Source organism: Psittacula echo, assembly GCF_963264785.1.
Source record: "Psittacula echo genome assembly, chromosome: 13".
NCBI classification, from domain to species: Eukaryota; Metazoa; Chordata; class Aves; order Psittaciformes; family Psittacidae; genus Psittacula; species Psittacula echo.
The window spans coordinates 6274412-6298540 of record NC_137749.1 but is presented as its reverse complement, the minus strand read 5'-3'; the positions used below and the strand labels follow the sequence as shown (position 1 = coordinate 6298540).

Here is a 24129-nt window from a genome sequence, read left to right as displayed (position 1 = left end):
TGGAAAACCACTATCTGGCATTAGTCCTTTTGCCAGTGCAAACAGTCACCACCAGTAACTGTGGTTGGCAAGAGCCAGCACGAGAACCTCAAAGACATTTAGACCAGCTGAGCTTCACGGACAGCTCTGCGCAGCCCTCTGCCACCACCAGTGTTCAGCACCAAGGAATTCAACACATTGCTCTGCCCCCGGCATTCCCACTGGAACAGGCAGGAAGGTATCAGCCCTTTACCTGAAAACATCCTGGTCCTCGTGGTCTGTGGGGGGGTTGTTCCACTGGGAGGGGATCCAACAGTAAAAATCACTGGGGATGGGCTAGCAGAGCCCCCAGCCCGGGCACCAGAGTGCAGGGTCCCTCCGTAAGCACCTGAGGGAGCTGGGGAGACAGTTGAAAGGTGCAGACTGGCATTACAGGAAAGTTACTCAGAGCATGGTGTGCCTCACCCAGCGGTTCTGTGCTCCTGCAGACTCTCTTGGGACACAGCAGTTACCAGCAGAGGCCAGCGCTCCCTTTGGAGGCATCATCCCCCACAAACACAATAGGACAGGCTGGCACGGACTACAGGACGCAAGCCTGGCAGCATCACAGCACTGCTGCAGCTGTTCTTCCCTCCTCACTTCCCAACCTGCAAGCCCAGGAAGACCCACCCTTGCAGAGCCACCATTCATACTCGAGCTGCCTGGCAGAAAGTTCCCACTTCCACATGTTATCGCATTCAGAAGGGGCCAAAGAGGAAGCCCTGCCTACAAAAATCACACCACTAGCCAACAATTACACAGCACACGTAGCCCACAGACCTTCGAGCGCTCCAAAGAAGAAAGCAAACATCATTACACTCTTCACACACTGCAGCCACTTCCTTTGCCAAAAGCCGTCAGAAAAGGAGCCTCCCATTTGTAGGAAGCATGTAGGCAAACTGTTCACCCCAACCCAGGATATCCAGCCAGATCTGCCTGGCCTCCCCACCTACCTGCAATTTCCATTGGCTTCTCATTGTTCAGGCTGTCGTTGCTGCCAGCTTCTGAGATCTGTGCCCCAAAGGCTGCCTTCAGAAGCAGGTCAGTGAGCCTGCCTGTGCTCAGAGATCTAAAAAGAGGACATACAACATGACGCAGAAAGTCAAGAGGTGCAATGTTTCGGCTACCTTCCTCTCCAGTTTGTGCCATTCCTGGCCCACAACCACTTAACACTACACAGTGAGTAGTCTGGAGCTGAAATAACCACTCTTCCTCTTTCAACAGAGCACCTGGAACACCTCCTGCTACTTGTAGAAAGCATGCAACTACTGTGACTAACAGTAGTAATGCAAGTACTGACTACAGCATTATTACAACACAAGTTTTCTTTGATGGAAGATACAGAAATTAGCATCAGAGGACTCCTCCAGGTTACTGGAGAAAGCTGCAGTAACACTAAAACCTGAGTGACTTTGTATCCTGCAATACTGATGACATTCTGCATATGGCTTTCAAACACATCCCTAGTCTGAAGCCCTGTGCCCACTGTTTGATGGACAAGGAACACCCATAACACCCTCTCATCCATGACAGAGCAAGACACACACCTGCAGAATTGCAGGGAGTCTGGTCTAGTAACAAAATCCTGCACCCCCACTTGATGAAACCCTGCGACCTTAGTGTTAGATGGGGTTTGAAATCTGCCCCATCTGTCCTGTATCAGGGAATAAAGCACAGCTGAATAAAGCAGACTATAGCTCACCTGCCCTTGATCTCTTCCACAGGCCTCAATCCCAAACCAGTTTGCTGACAGTGGAAATGACCCATCTCCTTCAGATCTGGCAAGGTCTTATTCCGTGTCGGAGTCACCATGACCCCCTGGTGGGCCAAGAGGGTGAGGAGATTCTGGGAACTGGGGGTTTTGGGAAACTCAAAGGGGGACACAGCCTGAGAAGAACAGGAAAAACAGAGACTCATCTTTAAAACAAAGGAGGAAGGTTCCCCTCATCCCCTGTTATTTATCGAAATTAAATCATATGCTTAACAACCTAAGGAGGTGGAAGTCCCACCCCACACTGTTACTTGTCCCCAGTCCCAGAAAGACTGAAGTGAAAGGACAACAAACTGCTGAAAACTTGCAGCAGCCTAACATAAGCAGAGAAAATGCTGTCCCAGCTTTGCACTGGACACCAGGTTGTCACCTGCTCACCCATCTCTGCTGGGGATTCCTCCTGGACACACATTTGCATCACCAGCTGAGTCGCTGTGTGCAAACCAGCCAGGCACTGCAGCTCACTAATACACTTCTAATCTGGGCAGCTTCTTTCCACTGCCTGTTTGAAACCCTGGCCTCTGCTCAGAGTGAACACTGCTGCCAAGGGAGATCTGTCCACTAAGAACCAGGACATTACCCCATTTCACACAGATCACTAAACAGCCCTTGAAGGAAAGCGAACAAGTGGTGATAAATCCAGGTCAGTTATCCCAGCAGCAGTTCATCCTCAAATAACCCAAGAAGATCAAGCTGTGAGAAACCCCAAAGCAGCCTCCTTGACATACCTTTGTAGGGGAGCCCACTATAGTTGGCAAAGGGCTTCTCTGCATGAACTCAGACAGTTTTGGTGAGGACCTGAGCTGCCGGCAGTGCTGCAAGCCATGAATCTGCAGAGGCTGGCTGACTGGGGTATGACCGAAGTGAGCAACAAGAGGATCCGAGTGCTGCTTGGTTATCTTCTGCCTGCAGGAATGCAAATCCGACAGGTTGGGAGCACTGTGGAGCCGGGAGCCCATCCCTCGAGAAGAGTGTTCAGGTGCTGAGGAACCTAGAGGACCCGAAGTAACAAACCACATCATTTTCTGGTTCTAACATGAAACGCTTGATCCCAAGACCAGGGTTCAAACATCTCAAACTCAAACACCTACATCAAGCTCAAACATCTACAGACCAAAACCTTCAGTGGGTGGCTAAGGATGGCACTCTGATCAGTGCCACAAAACTGCTAGGCCTGATCAGCTTTTGACTCTAAAGAAGAGACATGAACAGGGAAATAAAGGTATAGCTTCTCTCCTTCACTGGAGCCCTTAAAGAGAAAGGGACTCTGACTGTCATTGCTCAGCAGCAAGGGAACTGCACATCAAGCAGGTCACTTGGCAGAGGAGCTCTTGTGGGTTTTGAGATGCTTTTCCTTCATTCAATCCATTAATTTTAAAGTCCCAAATTCAAGTGTTTGGGACTCAGGGTCTGTGAGCACTGGAAGACACTGTCATGGCAGGGGGGTTGGAACTAGATGATCTTAAGGTCCTTTCCAACTCTAACTATTCTATGATTCTATGACGGGATGCGAATGGATCAGCCCCAACACCTATCAGCACACAGAAATCCTGGCTGGCCAAGCATCAAGAGAAGCTGCCAAAGGAACATATGCAACCCCAAGTGCCCTGAGACTATGGTTCTGGCCTTATCCATAGGCATAATGAAGGAAGGTAAGGACTAATCAACACACCAGCAACAGGAATCCGGCTTCTCACATCTGCTCCAAGAGAAGACGGGATAACAGTCTGGCTGGGCTGCTCTGGGATCGTTCCAACTTTGAGAGAACACAATGAGAAAAAGAAGTTTATTCAGTATTAAGTTTCTGTAGGCAATGACAACACTGTGCACCACCTGTTCTACAGAAAGATGCTAGTAATCTTTTCCATCTTCTCAGCCCTAGCTGCGTAGTGAAAAGATCAACAACTCCTGTAAATGGAGGGAAAAAACCTCTGTCTGGTATTAGTTCAGTATATTTTAGTCTGACTTTGCAGCGGTATTAATTCAGAGGAATGGAATATGAATATTCTGCATTTCTCCATCATCAGAGACGAATAGGATTGGAAACAGCAGGGATATATAACAGCTCGTTACATCAGAGTCTGTGCCTTTATTAAAACCAGCAAATTGCATTGGTTTCACACCGGGGTTTTTCTTATTCCTTTCCACATGAATTGCTTGTCTGCATCTGCATCAGGCTACTGGATATTCAGACACTACTCTCCAGTCTGAATAGCACTTCCAAAGCTGCTCAGGATTTTGCTCTGACAACAATTGCCTTACATTATTTTCCTCACCCCGTCCCTAGCCAGTAACAAGATACTTTGCACTTACAGAAGCCCTTTTCAGAGGGCAGCAAAATGTTTGATGCAGACATCAAAACAAAGCTTGCCTCTCCTGGAGCTAAGGGGGATCTTCCTCTCCAGTTTACTAAGGCCAAAGCACTTGTCAAATAATCTGTTGAGAAGAGCCATGCGAGAACACAGCAACTTGAATTCCCTATTACCTGCAGCTACAGGAAAGGGACACATGATTTTATTAGGGCAGCAACATGTCAGTTAACATCTTACCTTGCGGTGATGGCATAAATGGCTTGGCACCGCCAAAGGAGAGCTTTCTAGCGCTGGGCAAGGATCCATGCTCTCCAGGATAAGGAGGGGAAGCACCAGTTTTAGGAAAACCAAGAGGACTTGTACTGCTAGACCTCCGGACCGTACCAGACCTTATAGGAAACAATAGCAAAACACACCTTAGTCCAGATGCCAGTGATAAGAGTAAGAATAGTACCACGGACACACACACAGAGCTACTTCCACAGAAGGCAGAGCTTCATGACTGTTTATCCTGGATGAAAATCCCACTGTCCCAGGGCTACATCAATATAGATTTAGATGATAATCCTTGCTCTTTAGAGTTTCAATCTGAACAAGATGGACTGAATGAGAGGAAGAAGGAATGAGATTAATTTAGCTGTACAGGAAAGCCTGTAATTTTTCAGAGTCACTTTTAGATGCTTTCAAGTTTCTACATCAATCCTGAACATGGCAGTTTCCTATCCTGCCACATCCACCCGTTTATTTTGGGCAATCTCTTCAGAATACCCTGAGAGGGCTTTATTCAAGTCTCCCTCCTGTGCTGAGACACTTGCCCTTTTGTCAAAGCAGCCTGTTAGGTAGAAAGCTCTGTGAGTGCAGGCTGTAGGATGTGGAGGTAAGCTGTGCCAAAGGCACTTTCTGCAACACAGCGTTGACTCAAATCAGAAGCTACAGAGCAAAACAGAGCCACGTGTGACTGTCAGATCTGAAACGGCTCACTGCTACCCAGAGGAATTTCTTTTGAGGCTGGACAGTCAGAACTGCCTGGGCTCCAGACTCCTTTAACTCCTCGTGAAGCCTCACCTTAGGGAGTTACAACTGATTTGTACAGCCCACACATGCAGGTACTTCAAGTGTTACCCTGCTGCTAAAATGAAACAAAACGGAAACCTAGACCAGCAGGAAAGTGAGCACATCCACACCATCACTCTGGAGAGAGACTGGATTATTGTACATCAATTATTTCTCAGCAATTTAATGTTTTCACCACTCATTAGAACACACAACCTAAACTCTATTTACTGAAATGTCATTCTGTCTCTCCAGGCTCCTTCTAGATTCCCATTCCACTCCTCTCTATGAGAAAACAGTCTTTTCATCAAATCCTTTATTCTATTCTCAATTTGGAAGCATTTTTTCTCCTGTTAAAAGAACATCAGTCTCAGCCAGTAGGTGATTTTCTGGACAGGAATCAACAAATATCATGAAAAATCCCCCTCTGTGCTCAAACCACTGAAAGATGCTCTCACCAAGGTATCCTGCCTCCCCTCCCAGTGACACGGCATTAAGCTGTCCATACACATCTGAACAGAGGGAACAAAGACATAGGTTTTGGCACTGCACGCAGGGCTAGCTACATTACCCTGGAGTGCCAAGGTCATCCTGGTGAAGCATCAGTACATCTAACTCAACATCACTACAAGGTGCATGTTTTACTTTATGCCACGTTTCAGAAAATAAAGAGATAATAATAAATCTATTTCAGTAGCTGAGATTTGACCCTGCCCCTTCCGTATGTTACTATATTTTGCAGCCAAGTGAATCCATGCTGTATTCACATGCTTGGAAAAAAAGGAAATCTTTCAAATTTTTAACCTAAAAAATCACTTCTCTTCAGGTTGCTCTCTGAAGTGCCTGGCCCTGAAGCAAAATGAATACACAGTAAGGAAATGGACACCTGGCAAGGTGAAAAGAAAGATACTTGGATGTTCAATGGCATAAAGAATTGCTGCCCCATTAAGCCTCCAGAATATGAGCCATCCAGAAGGCTGAATGTTACCTATCAGTAAAAACACCAGCTGACTGCTGCTGCTGAAAGATGTGGAATGTCAAATGCCACCCTAGGATGGGACAAGGAAGCAAGTAAACGAGCAGGACAGGTGATGTGGCCAAAAGTAACCCCACATAATTACCACCTCAACAAGCAACGTATCTATCCACCACCAGACTATGTTACACAGGTATACACCAGCCAGTCAGATGACAGTGGTTGAATTCAGAACCAAGAGTGTACATCAAGTGACTTGGCAAACATGACGAGGCACTTGGCTGTAATGGCCCATCTGATACACCTGATGGAAAAGTGGAATCACATACTAAATGCTTGATGAAGTTTTCTCCTTCCATTCCTGAAGGGTGTCTACTGAATTTGCTGATTAGAGGAAGTGATGGTGAGAGAAAACTATGGCTTCCTGGGGCAGAAAACACCATGCCACCACAGATGTTGAGAAGATGCTAAAAGCAGGCTGTGAATCATCCTGATTGTGTCCATTCCTCAAGTTCCTCTGCAGAGATGATGCTAATCTCAATGTTACACAGTGGTGACTAGAAGTTGCAAAACATGACAGTTTGATCCCTTACTGGTAGCTGCAGGCTGTGAACCTGAACTCAGCAGCCTGTCACCAGGTCTGAGGTAGGCACGATGTGCCTTGGTGCATCATCTGCACCTTCTCCAGAGCTCTCGCTTTATACATCACATGGATAACCAGGACTCTTTTGTGAGTTCCAACACTATCAGGGTCCACTGCTTGTGCTGTGAAAAACACAAGGCACGTAAGAAACGGGAAGGAGCTCACCACAAAACCTGCCACATACTCAAGAAGTGAGCATAAAACAGTATTAAAGTAACACTGGCACAAAACAATCTCTGCTGATCCCTGATTAATACCAGCACATAGTGTCTACTGGGTCTACTTCGAATAAGCCTTATCCTGAATTAGGCTGGCTGAAGCCCAAACTTCTACTGACATAGGTATTACCTTACATCTGAAACCTGAACTTTAACTAATCCAGATACCAAAGCAACTCATCCAGAAAAAGACATGACACCTCATAGACACCTCTGTCTGAATACTCCTGCTGTACAAACTCTTTAAGATCCTGTATGAGTTTCCTTCCAACCAGCTGTCAACTTAGATTTCAAACCTCTAAGAACCAGGAATTATATGTGAGAAGAGACAGAAGCCCTGTATGTCTGGATGTACAAGGCATTACCACTGAACCCAGGACAGCTCTACAGCTGAAGGCTGGCATCCGAGTCTTCCTGATGGCCTTCAGCAAACATGCTCTGCCTCACAGACATACATTGCTCATGGTTTAATTACTCCTGGCTGCATAACCACATTAATATGCAACTCGTGTAAGACACATCATCTGTGGTGTGACTGGCTACAGGAACTAATTGAGGTGAAGTCAGGTAAGTTTTGTAGCCCCATGCATTTTAGTTGTTTATCTCAAGTTTTTCCTTTTAGAAAGACATTTGCCAGTTGGGTGGTATTCTCTGCTTGGACACCCAGCTCATAGCTGGCATGGGAAAAGCTGTCAGTCTCAAAGAGGCTCAGCCTGCACTGAAAGCTGACAGCAGCTGTCTCATACACATGCACAGAGACAAAATTTACAGTACATGGTAACAAATGAATCACTATATGATAATGATAAATGAAACACCACTATAAAGAAACCCTAAAACTAGGTTATCACATAACACACACCACGTTGGCTCCCTGCAGCAAGTGGCTCCTCCCAAACCCATTTAGAGGGTCAGAGAACACATGGTAAAGCAGTTTGGTTTAGAGCCCTCATGCTGTAATACCAGAGCCCCTGCACTGATGCTACCCCCTCCTTCCAGCCCCAGCACTTACCGTGGAGAGGCGTATTGATTGGGAGACTGCAGGTTCTGCTCAATCCGCCGGTAGTTGTGAATCTGTGTTGGGACCGGAATGGGCACGGAGTGTCCGTACTTGCTGCTGGAAAACTGACCTGGCCGGCTGTTGAAAGGAGACAGACAAAGAAAGCCTCTGTAAGGGGTGGGCCTTCAACCAGGTAATTGGAGGTTTTATCTTCATAGAGCAACCGTACACAGGGAGCATCGCCTTGGCTGTGCTTGGGTTGTGGGTTTATGCTGGGAGGTGGTTCAAAGTCATATCAAAGGGAAGTGGCTCCACACATCTCCTGAAAACAGGCACCTTTCTTCCAGCACAACTCCCACCCACAGAGCGAAGTCAAAACATACACCCAAGTGCACCACTCCCTCCGGGAAAACTGGAGCCCTGTTATTTCACGCCACAACTGGCCTAGTTCCCAACAGCTCAGATCCACAGCCAAGGAGCACATCATTGAACAGAGTCTAAACATTCATGGCTCACAAAGGACACCAGCAAAGATTTTGCTGCCAAGAGCTACTTCCGACTCATGCAGAGGCACTGCTGCAGCAATGGCATCTCCATGAAAGTCTCAGCGTGCAACAAAGGGAATACAGAGTATTTGCAAGTTAACTACTGCGTGGAGAAGACAACTTGGGAGAGAGTAAATTTGGGGGGCAGGAGTTGGTATCTACGTACCCATCAATGTCAGCTAGAATATCACACACACAAAATGGGATGGCCCATTATGCAAACTTCTGACTGTCTAGTTCCATTCAAGCAAGTTAATCAGCTCACATCTGAGATCTATTCCCCCAGGTGAGGAATAGTTTCCCCTGTTACTCATAGCCTGTACCATGCTATACACAAACCTGTGCTATACAAAATCCATGCAAACAACACATTCAACTAAGCAGCAGCCTAAAGTCTTTTCCTAAAGGCTCTAGAATTCTAGGATTAATTGCCATGGTGATGCTATTTACAACTGCCAACACCAATTGCAGGGACATTGCACAGTTGCACAAAGATCTTATTGGTAATGAAGGCTTCTTCCCTGTTGTCAATCAAAGACACAAATCTCAGGGTTGCTTGAGAAGCAGGAAGCTTCACTTCTTTCAGTCTACCACTTGGAGTAGAGGTGTTTTACATAAGATGAAAGGAGACAGTTAATTCAGCAAGAACATACATGCATACACAGGGAAAAGAGAAGACTTTGTGACTTATTTTGCAGTTCAGAGCATCCCATTACCAGAATTTCTTACTTTGGGAAGGGCCAGTAGCACTCTGGTTTACAGTGACAGTGTTGAAAAAAGCTGACCTGCAGGAAAGTGTCTGCAGCTCTCCACATCATGCACATGAAAACACTCCTCCAACACAAGAGAGCCAAGTATCTTTCATCAAGGCTGACAAATCAAAAAGTGATTCCAATTTCTTCATCCCTCTCTCAAGAGGTTTACAAAGTTTTTAAGTTCTATGTATTCTTTGTCTGCTCTTATTTCTTCCACCAAGAGAACAGACTCTTACTCTGACATTTGCCTGTAAAAGGCAGCACGGAAGCCTTGATTCTTCATTGACGTACAATAAAACAAAGGCATTCAAGGTGACCGATTGCTTAGTAGAAAGGTGAGGCTTTGGCGTCTCTGCCTTCCATCAGTGTAAGACATGGTGTCAAGACAGATATAAAGTGAACAGAGCTTTAACTAAGAAATCGGACGGTTCACGTCAAGCTTTGTGCATATCCTGATTTTTCAGATGCTGTTTTCTCCATCTGGTCAAAATCCTTTGGAGGAAAAGCAGTTTTCAGGTGAAGGAGTCCTTCCCAAAAAGTTATATGAAGTCCTCATAGAAGGCAGGTTTCTCCACAAGGTGCAAGTTGCAAAAGAAAGTATCCAAATGAGGTGACATACACTAAACTTGCTAACTGGACTCAAGCCTTAAAGACTACAAGTGACCATAAATTTGCCAAGATCAAGAGATAAAGCTGGGACATGGAGTTTAATTACCTGGCAGTAATGAAAAGCTCTTTGAAAATGGTATCAAATCCATTGCTGTGGGATACAGCCAAGGAAATTCTCTTCATTAGACTTCCTAAATATCTTCAACAAGGAAGTGTTAAAAACCATAGAATTCCAAACACCCCAACTATCAGCATGTTTTAATTCTGCCTAGTCCTTATCCTTTTAGCGAAGGACGAGAGCATACTGTGACATCCTGAGGAAAACTCACTGCTGGCCACTCTAATAGCCTTTGCTTTCTGTCCTAGTTGGAATGCATCCACCATTGCTTCTAGCCTACAGCCACACATGAAAGGGAGAACTGCTGCTTCCGAGTGAGCAAAGACAGACAGAAAATCAGGAGTCCTCTGTGCCGGCGAAGCCAAGTGCTGAATCAATGGGCCTCATGACATCTGCAGTGAAGGGCACTGAAACCCATGTTAGGAGTAAGGGTGGCACCACTTCAAAGCGCTTTCAGGGGACAGATCAAAGATCACGCTTTACGCTCTGGATTTGGAGTGACTGCTCCAGTCTTTCATTATTTATGTCTTATTTGCAACCTGGACAGGGTAGGAAGTAACTTTTCAGTGTTTCTTCAAAGCAGGTGTAAGTGGGAAGTAGCACTACAGGGGCTGGCATCTGCTCTACAGAAGCTGCTGGGAATGAGTAGAGAAGACAGCAGAAACACGCTCAAACCAGCTGCTGGCACTGACTTGCCACCTTATGATCCAGTAGAATACGGTGAGGCCAGTTTGGTGCAGACAGAGATGAACAGTGTAAAGTAGGCAGCATTTTCAGTCAACTTTCTTGAATTTCCACTCACTGCTGTCCAGAAACAAGGCCAAATCCTTTCTTTAGTAAAGACTGATCCTCAGAATGCACAGGAATCAGTTAAGGAATAAGCTGTTAAAAAGCTTAGCAGGCGATGGCATAAGAAGCCTCATGCAATTAAACTCCACACTGTGGTATGTGCTTGCCAATTAATCTGATCACGTCAGCAAGGCTTTGAGCTATATTCTTCTCCTTTAAATTTATATGCTTTGAGGCTATATTTTGTCATTTTCTGGGCTCCATTTATGTGATGAGTGTGTCAGCACGTAGCCTGGGACTACATCTTCTTCTTAAGAAAGATTTTAGGGTTATCCATCTCCCAGTGTGAGATCTCCTTCAACTGTCCTCCCCCAACAGGTGCCATACTGACAGAACAGAAGATGAAAGCTGTCCTGCCTCCCCAGCAGGCAAGAATGAGATGCAAAGTAACACCCTCAGTTTCCTGCAAACTAAGCACACAGCCTAAAGCTTCAAGGTCTAGAGTCAATGGGATCCCCTTCCACAGGCCATTAACATTTTCTGAACACAAACACGTCTGGACCCACTGGTGGTGCTGGGCAGCTGGTGGTGTGTCTAGGCACACGTTACCTATAACATTTCTAAAGGCCAAAGCTGGGTTTATGGGAAACTGTCACCTATAACATTTTTAAAGGCCAAAGCCGGGTTTATAGCAACTGGTTTAGTTGAAATTAAACCTATGACAATGCCTGTTTCCACTTGTTACTACTGCATCCTCTGTTAGCAAACAAGGCCCATGTAGCAGCATTACTTTATACAGACATAATGCAAGGAGCTTTTCAGATCTTCAAGCAAACTACAAACAACCAAGTAGGCCCAGATGTGTCCTTCACAGCAAGGGCAGATGAGCAACACTCCTCCACATTTGCCCAGTAATTCAAGTCCACTGCAATTTCAACCTTAGCTAAAGGGTTGTGCTCTAATCCACTGCATGAATTTAGAAACAGGGCTCTTTAGCTGGAATACTTACCACCTCTGCAAGGTGAGCACAGAGGGGATCAGTAGTACATACATGTCAGTGGAGTATATATACCTTTTGCTTGAGAATAATCCCTAGCCCCACAGGGAACAAAGTTAGTTCCTGCTCTAGGAACTCATAGCCCCTCCTTAGGGCCAGAAGAGAGAGGGACAGGCTCTGTACTTGGGACTGATCAGTGCTCAAGGCTGGGGAGTTCCTCCTGGGAGTTTCTTGTTACCCTTTAATTAAAGGAAAGATGTGGACACCAACATCTGTGAAATCCCCTTCTGGAAGTCAATTAATCAATGTTGCATAGTTACACCAAACAGTCTTACCTGGATGGGCTAGGAGAACTGCTGTATGGGGGTGAAGGAGATGGTGTCCTTCCCTGGCTTTCCAAGCCTGCTGAAGTCACCAGAGAACTCCTGAGGAATAACAGACAGAACCCAGCTGTAAGAGTATGGAAACCAGCCCTTCTCTCCCTTCCCTGGGTTCCTGCCACCAGCCCTGCTGAGTCTAGGAGCCTTGGGGACTGTCACGCTGCCCACGTGCTCTCTAGTATTCAGGTGCCACATGCTGATGATCAAACTGAAAATGGTCACCACCAGGCAGGTGAGCTGTCCCTGAAACAAAAAGTTAACCGAGCCACATCTTGCCTCCCATCCACCAGAACCCAAAAGCCCCTAACGCACACTACGCTCCAGTGGCTAAGTGATTTCAGTTGCATTGGTGGTCTTACCCACTGTACATCAGGCTGTCTTGGATTGGTTTCCCTCCTGCAGCCTCAGCAGTTAAATCACCTGAGGAACAAGGAAGTGCACAAACAGATTAATACAAGATAATTTTCTTAAAAATCTTTATATATTCAGAGCAACTGAGATTTGGGTGGAACTTTCTGCTCCTCCAAGACCTGCTGAGCTGCTACTGAGCCAGTGTTCCGCAAAACACATGTGGGCTGAAGCTGCTGTGTGATCCTTATACCCTGAAGTTTTGGGAAATTTAGGCTGAAAGGAATGGGGCCAAAACCCAACAGAATCATTTGAGACAACAGGTATATGCCCGCTTGGTGCAAGCAATGGCTGCTGTGAAAGAAGACAGTGGTATATGTTGCACATAGGGCTTTGAAATATCTCTGTCTTAAGTGGCAAATATCAAGGGCAGCCAAATGAGCTGGCAGCTGGATACACAACATGGGACAGTCTGTGCCTTTGCCAAAGCATCTTTGCAGTGGAAACATGACTAGCACAAGACAAGTGTGTACTGGTCCCCTCACTGTTCCCAGGAAAAATACAAGCAACACTGAGCTCTTCCTTGTCATAGGATTGCACAGCAGAGATATTGCACAGTTCTACCCCTCCAAATTCCTGTTTTAATATAAGTAGTGCAACTGGAAAAGGAGGAATCACAGCATTTACCACCAAGTTCCAACTCAGCAAAACATCATACACATGGTCAAGGTTAAACAATATCCTTCTGCTGGTTAAGTAAGGACTTGTGCATGGACATACTTAGGCATGTGGCTGAGCTGGGGCCCTGGCCCCCATGTACACCTGTATTTTCAAACAATTCCTATCAAAGTATAAACACATAAAAGTGCTAAAATTAAATTAGTATTTGAAGAAAAATCCAACATATTTTAGTTCTCCCTCAGGGATTTTCTCCAGTGTGGAATCCATCTTACTAGCTGAAATCCTGTCTTGAACTGTGACACTAGGTGAAGACAGGATGACATGGGAATGGCTTCTGTGAGAGAAAGACATTTCCCTGTGAGCCTACTTATCTTCTTTTCCAGTTGGATTTCCAGGTCCAATCCCTTCTTGAGGTCCCTGAGTAATCTTTCCTCTCAAATCCTATCTTTGAAGGTAATTACAAAATATCCTACGAACCCAGCCTGTGAGACAGATGTTCTCTTCCAGCTTGATAACAAAACCATTTCCACCGCTCAGTCAGACCAGACAGGTTCAATCTTTCTTTCAACTTTGTAGTTACTATCTCTAACATCACATCTGCCTTTGCTTAGAATGTCTGCATTCTCAGAAACTTACTTGAGAACTGTGCTGGGACCATAACGAAGTCATCTGTGTCACAGGATGAATTCTTACTGCTGCTTCCAGCAGAGTCCTTCGATCCATGCAGAAAGCCAGGGGAATCCTGGGTAGGAGATGCCAGCGCCTTCTCCTGCAGCTGCTGCTGCATCTCTCCAAGGGACTGCTAATGCAAGAAGAAAACAAACACTGGCTTCAGCTACTTTATCATCCTGCTCGATCCTTTAAACTCAGCTGTGCAAGGCTACGAACAACATTTTGCTGATAAACCAGGGCTAATAATTTGCCAGAAGCAGCTGTTTGGTTTTCTAACATGGACCCTTTCATGTCCATGTCAGAAAACAGCACCTTTTGTTACACAAAACATACTAGCAGCATGTCTGATGCTTCACAGGTAAGGAAAACATGACCTGAGGTATTGCATCCCTCTGCTAAAGCTTTCTGGATCAATGACGTGTTTTGTACCAACTCAATTTAGTATGGCTGTGAAACTGATACGAGCTCTGAGACATAGATTTGGTTGTTCTTTTGGGTTATGTTTTTCTTGTTTTGTTCTTAAATATTAAACATCTGGTCTCTCCTAGCACTTTTGCAGCAAGCAGCGCTTGGGAACATGTACATAAGCGTCCCTGCACTTTCAGAACAACCCTGTTTTGCTCTAGTGCTGATAAGGAGTTAAAGAAAGGCCTGAAGGAGGCTAAGCACTCAACAGATGAATGCTTCACAGTCATCAGAGGCAGCACAAACTTTAAGTCTCATTTTTCTGCTTCCTTCAGCCAAACAATCCTCATGTTCTGCAGCCAGATGGAGGAGGCTGGATGGTTTAAGACAGCTGAGCTACCCACAGAGCAGAACACAATCTTTATCCTAATGCATTTTTAGGCTGAGAAAAACTTGAAATCAGCTTTCACTTGGGCCCTATTAAGACCCTGTTCACCCTCTAAAGACTCTCCTGTTGTACTAGTGGGGACTTCTCACTGCACATGCAGTACACACGAGCAGAAGGAGTTTTCCAGCTGTCAAAGTTTCCACCCAATCTGCTGAGCCAGCACACCTCCATCAGCAAACCTTCAACATGCAGAGCAGGATTGGTGCAGTCACACTTCTAACATGGGACCCCCTCCTGGTCTGGCAGTGAGCCTGCACCATCCCTGAGCTTCCCAGAGCAGGAAAACTCAGGGGAAAGAGTCTGCTTTTCACATCATCTACCCATTCTGGGGGTCTTATGGTCAGCAGGGCCTCAGCCAACCACCCTCTACTTGCAGCTGCAGGGAAGAAGCAGCTCTCGGGGATGTGAGGGTTATGTGACATTCAGAGGAGGGCAGACTTCTCTCTGTCCAGCTCACATCATGAGCACCTACGTATATTTCTGATAGTGCCTTTTAGCCTTTCCCACATTAGGCTGAGACACCTTGGCCCAGGGAAACTCAGAGGACAAAGTAATGCCAGAGGAAGCAGTAATGCAAGGGAATTAAAAATTCAACCCTTCTCTCTTTCCCTACCCATTACACGCCAGCATTCCTGAGTTCTAAGTCAAAGGCAGCTTTCACCAAGAGCCTCCAAACCCAAGCTTTCAGTTCAGCGAGCTGCAGGAATGTCACTTCACTGGTCAGTTCATATCCCGCCCTCCAGAAAAATTCACATCATTTCAGGTAACCAGAGAGGAAAAACCATCAGTTCAGATCATCTCTCACAAGACCACCAGACCGTGGCAGGTCTGGCCTGAGCTGAATGTCCCTCTGTGGCTCCTGGGAATGCTGGTCAGAAAGGAGGAGGCTTTGCTTGAAAACAGAGACCTTGCAGCCAAGACGGCAGTGCTATACACTGAATTAGTGACTGTTTTTTGGTTCCAAGGAACTTTCCATCTCTGCCAAGACAAGCTAATGTCATTAATACCAACTTCCTTCATAAAGGCTTTTCACATAATAGGCAATGGCCAAGCTGAAATATTTCTTGTGGGTAAAAAAAGGCAACTTCTAAACTCTATACAGACTGGAGAAGACACTGAACCAAATCCAGGCAGAACTAAAGTGTTCAGTGACTTGCATCAGAAGACAGCAAAAGCAGAGACCTTGTTTCAGTAAAGCAAGCAGGGAGACCCATTAACAGTGCATCGTCTGAGCTGTACTTACAGGAGGTGATGCCAAGTGGGAAGTAGAAGAGCTGCTGGAGGAACTACCAGAGCCTGAACTGGGGTAAGAAGGCATTGGCACGGAAGCAGCTAAAACCAGGAAAAGACAAAACCAAAAGAAGTTGTCAAACTAAGATTAATCAATAATAAAAGTTCTTTTTCATCTTTACCCATCATGGTTTATCTCATGTAGCAACATGTATTTCATGTATCAGATGTGACCAATTACAGGAGAACAAAAGAAGCATTCTGTTTGGTTATATGATTGACATTCACTCACTCCGCTGTGCACTATGTCAGTTATAGCTCTTGGGGTGGAAAGTTTCAGAACATATGATCAAGGCCAGATGTCCACTCAACACCTGTCCCACACCGATAGCAAGATGGTTTCTGCCCTAAAAAGCCTCCAAAGCGTCTTTGCAAGTGAAGGGAATGATAAACAGAGAAGTGGACTGAGTTACTCATGTCAGGGGTAGAAAATAGACCATATTCTTACAGTTTCTTCTTCATCGGACCTTGTTGCTTAGCACACATACATCAAATGTCTGTGCTAAGTCAAACACATGCATACTCAAGGTGTATGTGCTTGCTGCCCCAACAGTCACTCAGGCATCCCAGGCCATATACACCAAAAAACACCCACATAATTAACCATTCCACAAGGAAATAGTTCATTGCTTCCTATACCTCAACACATTCGCCCTGAGTCACTTCTGCAAATTAAAGAGGTTTTGCTTATTTTTAATCTCTTTGTACAGAAACTGTTCCACAGCACAAGCTATTCTTGCATCCCTTCCTTTTATGTTTTATTGTTCATTATCAGAACTGCCCATTTTATTCACTGCATTGTTGAACTGGCTTTTATAACTCTCACAGAGGCATAAAGCTCACACTGAAAGGACTAGTTAGCATTGACCTTCAGGCAGAAACAATGATTAAGGCATCGTAGGAGAAAAGAATATTTAATTCCAATGACTTATGCAAGTGAGGTGCAGTAAAGAAGAGCTCAGCTCAGCCAAGGAGGGAGACAAGGCAAAGATAACACTAGCTTTCTAGAGGACTTTGAAGTATTTAGTGGTTCAAATTCCCCAGTCCACCTGCACAAGAACAGTGCAGAAGAGTCCCAACATCCCACTTCGAGGCAGCTTGAAGTCAGATTTTACTCTGCAACCATTTGTATCTATTAAGCATTTCCTCTGATCTCTATCTTAAGTGAGGAGAGGAGCACTTTGCTGCTCTTCCATTGCGCTGGCAGAGAATTAGCACCTTGTATCAGACTTCTGCCTTTACAAGATCTGTGCTAATGACTCCATACTTAATAACTGGAAGATTAATAACACCTAGAAGAAAAATGTTTCTGTTTGAAGTAAAACTACCTCTGTCATTAATCCCATTAGATATTACAAGGTACTTTATTCACCGGCTAGAAAAATGAGAGTACATTTCTCTGCAATTAACTGTTGAAACAGTGTTCTAATGATAAAAGAATGGGCAAATATGCCCTTTAATAAAAGGCTTTAAGAAGTCTCTCCATGTAGCCTATCAAAGAAGGTTAAAGGATGACTGGACCAGTGTCTCCTAGCATAAAAAGAGCCATCACTTTGATGCTCAGCTCCTCAGTCTGACAGAGATGTAACAAGATCCAACAACAGGAAAATGAAGCCAAAGAAGCATTGACTTAAAATACACATTTTAACGTAAGCAATCAACCACTGCAATAGTTTAACCAGGGTCACAGTGATCTCTTCCACCCTTTGCTAATGTTAACAAAACCCAAATGTTTTTTTAAAAGGTCAAGTTATATTGCAAATAAAGATTGATTCAGCAGAGTTCCAGGGCTTGTGCAATACAAAGCCATAGTGGGAATGCTGCGTGGGACCTGTGTGCAGCAACACACGCACACACAGATGCCTTTCCCTCTTGTGTTGGACCGTACTGGCAGCCTTACTCTGCCAGCATTTTGAGGGTTAGGTCCATAACAAAATAAACCTTCCCAAAGCTTTGCAAGAGGCTACTTTTTATCCTCTGCATCTATTCTACACTTGATGTCTGTGCCCTTTATGGACTGTGCTGTTGAAATGCACTGCCCTGGCTCCGGTAAAGGAACTGGGACCACAAAACCCTGGCAATGGATATTCTGGGAGGTCGGTCAGGGGCTTGGCGTGGAGAGCTCCTCCATCCACACCCCACACACTCTTCCGCCACAGCTGCTTCCCACTCCCCACACTCAGGGAACACACACAGAGGTCTGAGAACTTGACTGCAACATGGGGAGCTCCATCCTGCCTATACCACAACCTTCCCACAGTGCCTGCAGAGCGATCCCTGGTACCTTCCCCACATATTTAATACCAGAAGTCTGAGAGGGGGGAAAAACGCCTCCCCATTTTTACCCTGCCAGCTCTTAACAGAACAATTCACCCTTGTACAGCCAGACCTTCCTATTATGTAAAGATGCTTTTAAGAGAAGGTAAATGACTTTTGAACTGTATCCACATGTCTGCTGCAAGACTTGCATCACTGTGCATTTTCCCTAGAATTAGCTATTTTCATTAGAGTCATTTCAGTTCTCTCTCAAGGTCCCCCTCCACTCTATTTTTGTTCTTTGTGCATTATTGATTTAAACCTGGCTGGAACTGAGACTTTTCTATTTCTGTCTATTTGCTTTGGACAGCTTTCCATTAATCTGGGAAGGAAGACAAGCAGGCAGACTTTGCCACTATCATCTGAAACTCAAGTTAAAGCTCTGTCTGCATGAAGCACACCTTTAGATACAGCCCCTATTAATCATTGTTCTTACTTTAAACCCTGTAAACTCCCCAAATCCACACTGTGAGGCCCAGCTCAAAAGGTCCTGACACTAAAAAAGGACTTTCATGCATGTAGAACCACAAGGCTTGGCTTTGACAAACCCTCTCTGACCGTCACATCCCTGTTGGTGCATTTGGAGCGTCAGCCACGTAGGACAGCTTGAAAGCAAGATGATGCTCGCTTCCATCTCCTCCACACACCCAGGCACTCCCAGTTTAAAATTAAAAGGGGTGCAAACACTTGGCTCATCATGCTTTCGGCTCAAGTTTGAATGTGGGCAATGTTAACACAGGTTGTAGGCCCCCACCCAAATCCAGAAATTGCTGGATTGTAATTGTAATGTAAATAAGTCTGGTTTAATAATTGTCCTCTCCAACTTGCTCCAGCAACAAAACAGTCACCCTGGGTGTTGCATAACCAGAGCCAACTGGTTTCAAAATGGGGGAGCTGGGAGACATAAAGGCAAGCCTGTGCTCCAGCAGTATGGATCTCCAGACTGGATGCTACACTTGCAGAAGTCATTTGTGACAAACCATCCCAACAGGGAACAGGCTGTCTTAAAATATCCGAGTCTCAAGCTTTATATAAAGCTTTACTTGTAATCCAAGTTTTATACACACTGGAGAGATGCATTTCAGTGATTATCTGGACTCAATTAAAGCCAGTCATCAAACACGATTTAATCGCAATCTCTGACTAGGCAATACTTCTGAGTTGAAAAGCTGAAAGGACTTGCCCAAAGAAAAGCTGCTTTAAAGAGTTTAGAACTTTGCACCATTAAAGTCTTTCATATGCAGAATTCATGATGCTTTTTTGCCAGGTTTTACGTACAGTAAGATTATGAAGATGATAAAAGTTAAGCCTAACAGATATTCCAGACACTGAACCATCCCACACCGTTCTGAACCACAACTGCTCACATTTCATGCTCTTTTAACTCAGAGTCAAGGAGGTACAAGCTCAGCATCCATTAAAAATAGGAGCAAAAAAGCCTCCAAAATATTGTGCATGGATACCAATTACAGTGTGTTTACTGAGAAAAGACTTGCACAAGCATCTAATTATGCCTCCTCATGCATTATTACTGTAACACACTGCCCCATACCATATGCTGATCAGACCTGGCTACAGACAGATGACATTCTGACTAGACATGGTATTTTAAAGACTTTATTAATGTATTTTTACACATCTAAAGTACATGCTTAGTCACGGGTACAAAACCCACAATAGAAAATGAAATATAAATAAACAAAAAAATCAAGAACATGTTTTGGTTAACAAAGCCCAAGGCCCTGAACCCACTCTCCAGGCTAAAGCCTGTGGCAAAGAGCTTTGTGGTACATCCTGGATGGCATCACACTTAAGTCCTTGCTTCACTAAAGAAGTGAGATGAGAGGAGGGACACGAGAAGTCATCCCTCGAAACCACAGTGGAGAGGATGAGCTTGGCAGAAATGTCATATTTAAAGATTTTTGACAGAAATGTTGATTTTGGAGTGTTTTGAAGAGCAATTTATTTAAATGAGGGTGTCCCCTCACCGCAGCAACTTCAAAGTTAGCCACTTGGAGAATTATCCACATTTGAGGACTCCCCAGTCTTCCAGAATTCCAAAATTACATTGCATTAAGAACACCCGTTATAATTCCACGAGATAGTGCACTATCACATACCCACACAGAACGCACAGACAGTGGCTCTCGCTTTATTTTGATCACTATGTGACCAGCTCTGGACCAGCCTCAACAGGGTTCAGGAGCACGGGTGATGTGCTCAGCTCTGCACGCTGGTGGCAGCTCTCCTGTTCCACCCTTGCCACCTTGAGGGCAGATTTTCTGCAGGGGTAGAAGACCACCACCCCCTCTCCTTAGACTGCAAAATGCTCTCATATGGAAGGAAAGTGGGCTTGAACGTAAAATTGGGTTGGGACCTAAACAGATGCATCATTGCCTGTTTCTGTGGTGCAGTCACCTCTGAACTGGAAGGTCCTTTAGGTAAAGGCTGCACGGCGGGTCCCTGAGCTTAGCTGAGGTCTCAGTACATTCATCATGAAATAGCTACTACTCAAAAACACAATGCTGGTATAGACCATCCAACAAACTCTCCTAAAAGCACATTCAAATATGAATGCCGTAGTTCTGCTTCTGCTAAAGTCAGTGGTAGCGAAACTATCAGCTCCCAAGGAGAACAAAAGCACAAGGGCACACTGTTCCTCTCTCCAGTACGGCACAGAGGCCTGAGGACTAATTAAGCCTGAGCATCATCATTCAGATGCAGCTACATCTCTTCCCTGATACTTCCTACACTCATCATGCTGAGCCACATGTTGAGACGAAGTAGCACAATAAGCTTTTGGACCCATCTTAGTTCTGCATGCAAAGCCAGGGGAGCTAACTGCTGCGCAACTTCACCTTCCTAAGTCATCTACTTCAGCTGAAACTGTAAATGTTAAGCGCTCTACCACATTAAGGAGCATTTCATACATCTCAGGTGAGATTTTCTTACTGAGTTCACCATAAGCCAGACCTTTGCTGACACTCTGGTTCTTCTCTCATCTATAGAAATCAAAAGGACCATCATTCCCATATGCAGCCTTTCTCATCCAGGCTCTTCACTGCATACGCCAGAGACCTTCATCTATCACTGCCATCTGGCAGTAGCAGAGACCTCCGCAGCAGACAAGAACCATCTTCTCCATTAGCAGATCTCTGTGCACAAGATGACCTCCAGCAATGGAGAGAGATTTCTCTCCTTGTCTTTTCAAAACCAGTAGTGGTCTCTCCTACATGGAGAGGACTCCAGGCTGTGGACATATGCCTGGACATGAGGACCAGCAGGGCAGCAGAAAGGTCTGTAGTTCATATAGTCCTTACCTACCTGTAAAGGTGCTCTTCTTATTGGGCCTTGACCCCACACTATTAACTTTGGTGCATCTGGAGGCAAAGGCTGAGCTACAGCCCCTTGCTCACAATGATGACTCTGGTTTCTGCACATCATACGCGCAGAAGCTGGAAATTGAGGCCAAGTCTGGAGAACCCTCTCCCGCTTGCAGGGTGTTTTCTGTTCCCCTGGCCAGTGAAGCAAAAGATGAGTTGGTGGGCATGCAGGAATGTCCTGAGCAGGCAGCCCTGGGCCCACAGGGGAATTGGACTTTGAAGGGCTTTTCCCACACAGCAGTGGTACAGAAGGCGCTGAGCGCTGAGCTGGCTTAGGAGCAGTCTTACACAGGCAGAGTCCTTTTCTGCCTGCAGAGCAGTCCTGTTTTACAGGACTTGCCCCACATCTTGCTGGTGCAGATGGAGATAGGGGCCTGGCTGGCTTGCAAGCTCCCCTAAACCAGAAGCGTCTTTTCTTGCCTGCAGGACGGTCACCTAAGTACACAGTTAAAATCTGTATCAGGAACAACTGAGAAGTCCTGCTCTGGAAGCAGGAAAGATGGAGACTGTCAAGATTGATGTGGACATCAGACAAGGGATGCGCATACATTCAGGAGGTGCTCTATGTTCAGAAAGCATTGGACATGCTTCCTCCAAAACTCCCAGCAACCCAAATCAGTCACTGATGAAAATTCTTGGCTTATCATTTATTCAGAAGATTAAAGACACAGGAGGATCCTTTCAGAAGGAGGCAACCATGCACATTTCCACTCAACCAAGCCTCTTGGCCAGCGGACTTTTATATCCCGTACACTAGAAGCAATTCTGAATTGTTTCCCACTGAAAACCAACTTCTGAATCATGAATAACACCTGAATCATTCTGAATACGTGGTTGGAAATTTTCAGAATCAAGAGAGGAAAGGAAGAACTTTCAATGGAAACCTGTCCTTGTTTTGGCCACTTCTCACTGAGCACCCAAATTAAACCCTTCTAAAATAAGACTGATCAAGAATTTGGAGGTAAATGTTGAAACAAGGGCTGGTAACCAGAGCCTGCTTAAGGTACCTCCTGGCAAGCACAAACAAGAGCACCAGATTCCACCATTCACTATCCCAAACTGTCCTACAGATGCAGAAGATATGCAAGATCATGCTCATAATCCTGTCAAGCAGCCTCATTGGCCGAGCACTTCATACAAAGTGGCTGAATGTGCTTCAAAACTACATTTACTTCTACTTTAAGTTTCTAAACAGTCCCCATAATCATCCCTTTGAAGATAACTCAGCAAAATTAAATATGTTTTGATGGCAAAATCTGGACATGACACAGTAACAAAAGCTGAATCCCTGCCTAAATAACTAAGAAAACATAAAGCAGTCTTTTTCTTTTGAACTAGCAGCAAAGGAAGTCATGTCATGGTTCACAAAGACTGTAATCAAAAACGCAACACTTACATTTTTTCATTGAGGCACTTGCATCCAAGAATGGGTGATGGAAAAATTCATCTGAAAAAAAAAAACCAACAGTGACTCAGTGAAAGGAAATTACTGTAAGACGTTACAAAGCAGTTAAAGCATAGCAAGTTACAGTGGTTTAAAGTGATTTTTCCATGCAATAAGATCAACCATGGAAGTTGACTGTAGTGTAGTAGTGGTCAAGAATGCAGACTGCAGACTGGATGAAGGACCTACTACGGGAAATTATCTGGATCCAGAGATTGCTATTTAAGTATGAATAAAACAAGTGGCTCCTCTGCTCCCAGTCATCTCTGCAAAATCAGGGGGGTAAGGGACAGAGAAGGGAAATCATTTGGGGCAACTACATGAATGAAGAAAGGGAAGGAACAAACCCAGTCTTTGCCAGAAGCATGGCCAAATAACATGAGGTTTGTGCCTCAGGATTCAACACCAGTGCTAATGGATTTTACTTCCCCACAGGACATTAAAGACCTTAGTAAGGTTTTGTTGCAAGCTAAAACCCTGGGCTGCTGGGGAGAATACACTGCATTCATTGTTAATATTCCTCTGTCTTGCAATAGCTCTTACGCTTCTAGGAATGGGAAGCAGTTACTGAGGGCCAGATAGTGTGACTACATCAAGACCTGCCATGGCCACATATATGTTCATCAAAAGCTCCTATCAGCAAGAAGAGAGAAATCCCAGGGTACCAAGTAGCACTGAAAGACAAAGTCCCTGGCTGAAATGGCATTCAAAGGCAGAAAAGCGTTTTCTAAAGGGCCAGCCCAGAACACATTTCATACCAGACATGAGAGCTGAAGTCTTCACGCATTATGGGAGAACATTCTACAGCTCCAGGCCAAGAAAAGCTTCTGTCCTGGCTTGCTGGAGACCCTCTACAAGTTTGCCTGTCCTTACAAGTAACCGCCACTCCCAACTCCTTCGTGTCTGATCCACTGCAGCTCTATGCCAGAGTCCTCTCCTATCACAACCCTACTCAGCC

General features: G+C 45.1%; 1 protein-coding gene across 5 annotated transcripts in view; it reads right to left on the bottom strand.

Annotated features, from left to right (window-relative positions):
- ULK1 (unc-51 like autophagy activating kinase 1) overlaps nucleotides 1-24129 on the bottom strand; it is an 80366-nt gene that overhangs the window by 12286 nt on the left and 43951 nt on the right. For 4 of the 5 annotated variants that reach the window (XM_080628890.1, XM_080628892.1, XM_080628893.1 and 1 more), the window contains 12 exons: nucleotides 23124-23174; nucleotides 15982-16070; nucleotides 13850-14015; nucleotides 12544-12604; nucleotides 12140-12229; nucleotides 8004-8129; nucleotides 4339-4490; nucleotides 3462-3545; nucleotides 2518-2780; nucleotides 1721-1905; nucleotides 972-1087; nucleotides 233-376 (listed from right to left, as the gene is read on the bottom strand). In XM_080628890.1, coding sequence (XP_080485016.1) covers nucleotides 233-376; nucleotides 972-1087; nucleotides 1721-1905; nucleotides 2518-2780; nucleotides 3462-3545; nucleotides 4339-4490; nucleotides 8004-8129; nucleotides 12140-12229; nucleotides 12544-12604; nucleotides 13850-14015; nucleotides 15982-16070; nucleotides 23124-23174 — 1527 coding nt within the window. The remainder of the gene's footprint in view (nucleotides 1-232; nucleotides 377-971; nucleotides 1088-1720; nucleotides 1906-2517; nucleotides 2781-3461; nucleotides 3546-4338; nucleotides 4491-8003; nucleotides 8130-12139; nucleotides 12230-12543; nucleotides 12605-13849; nucleotides 14016-15981; nucleotides 16071-23123; nucleotides 23175-24129) is intronic. The other variant, XM_080628891.1, reaches the window with a different exon arrangement.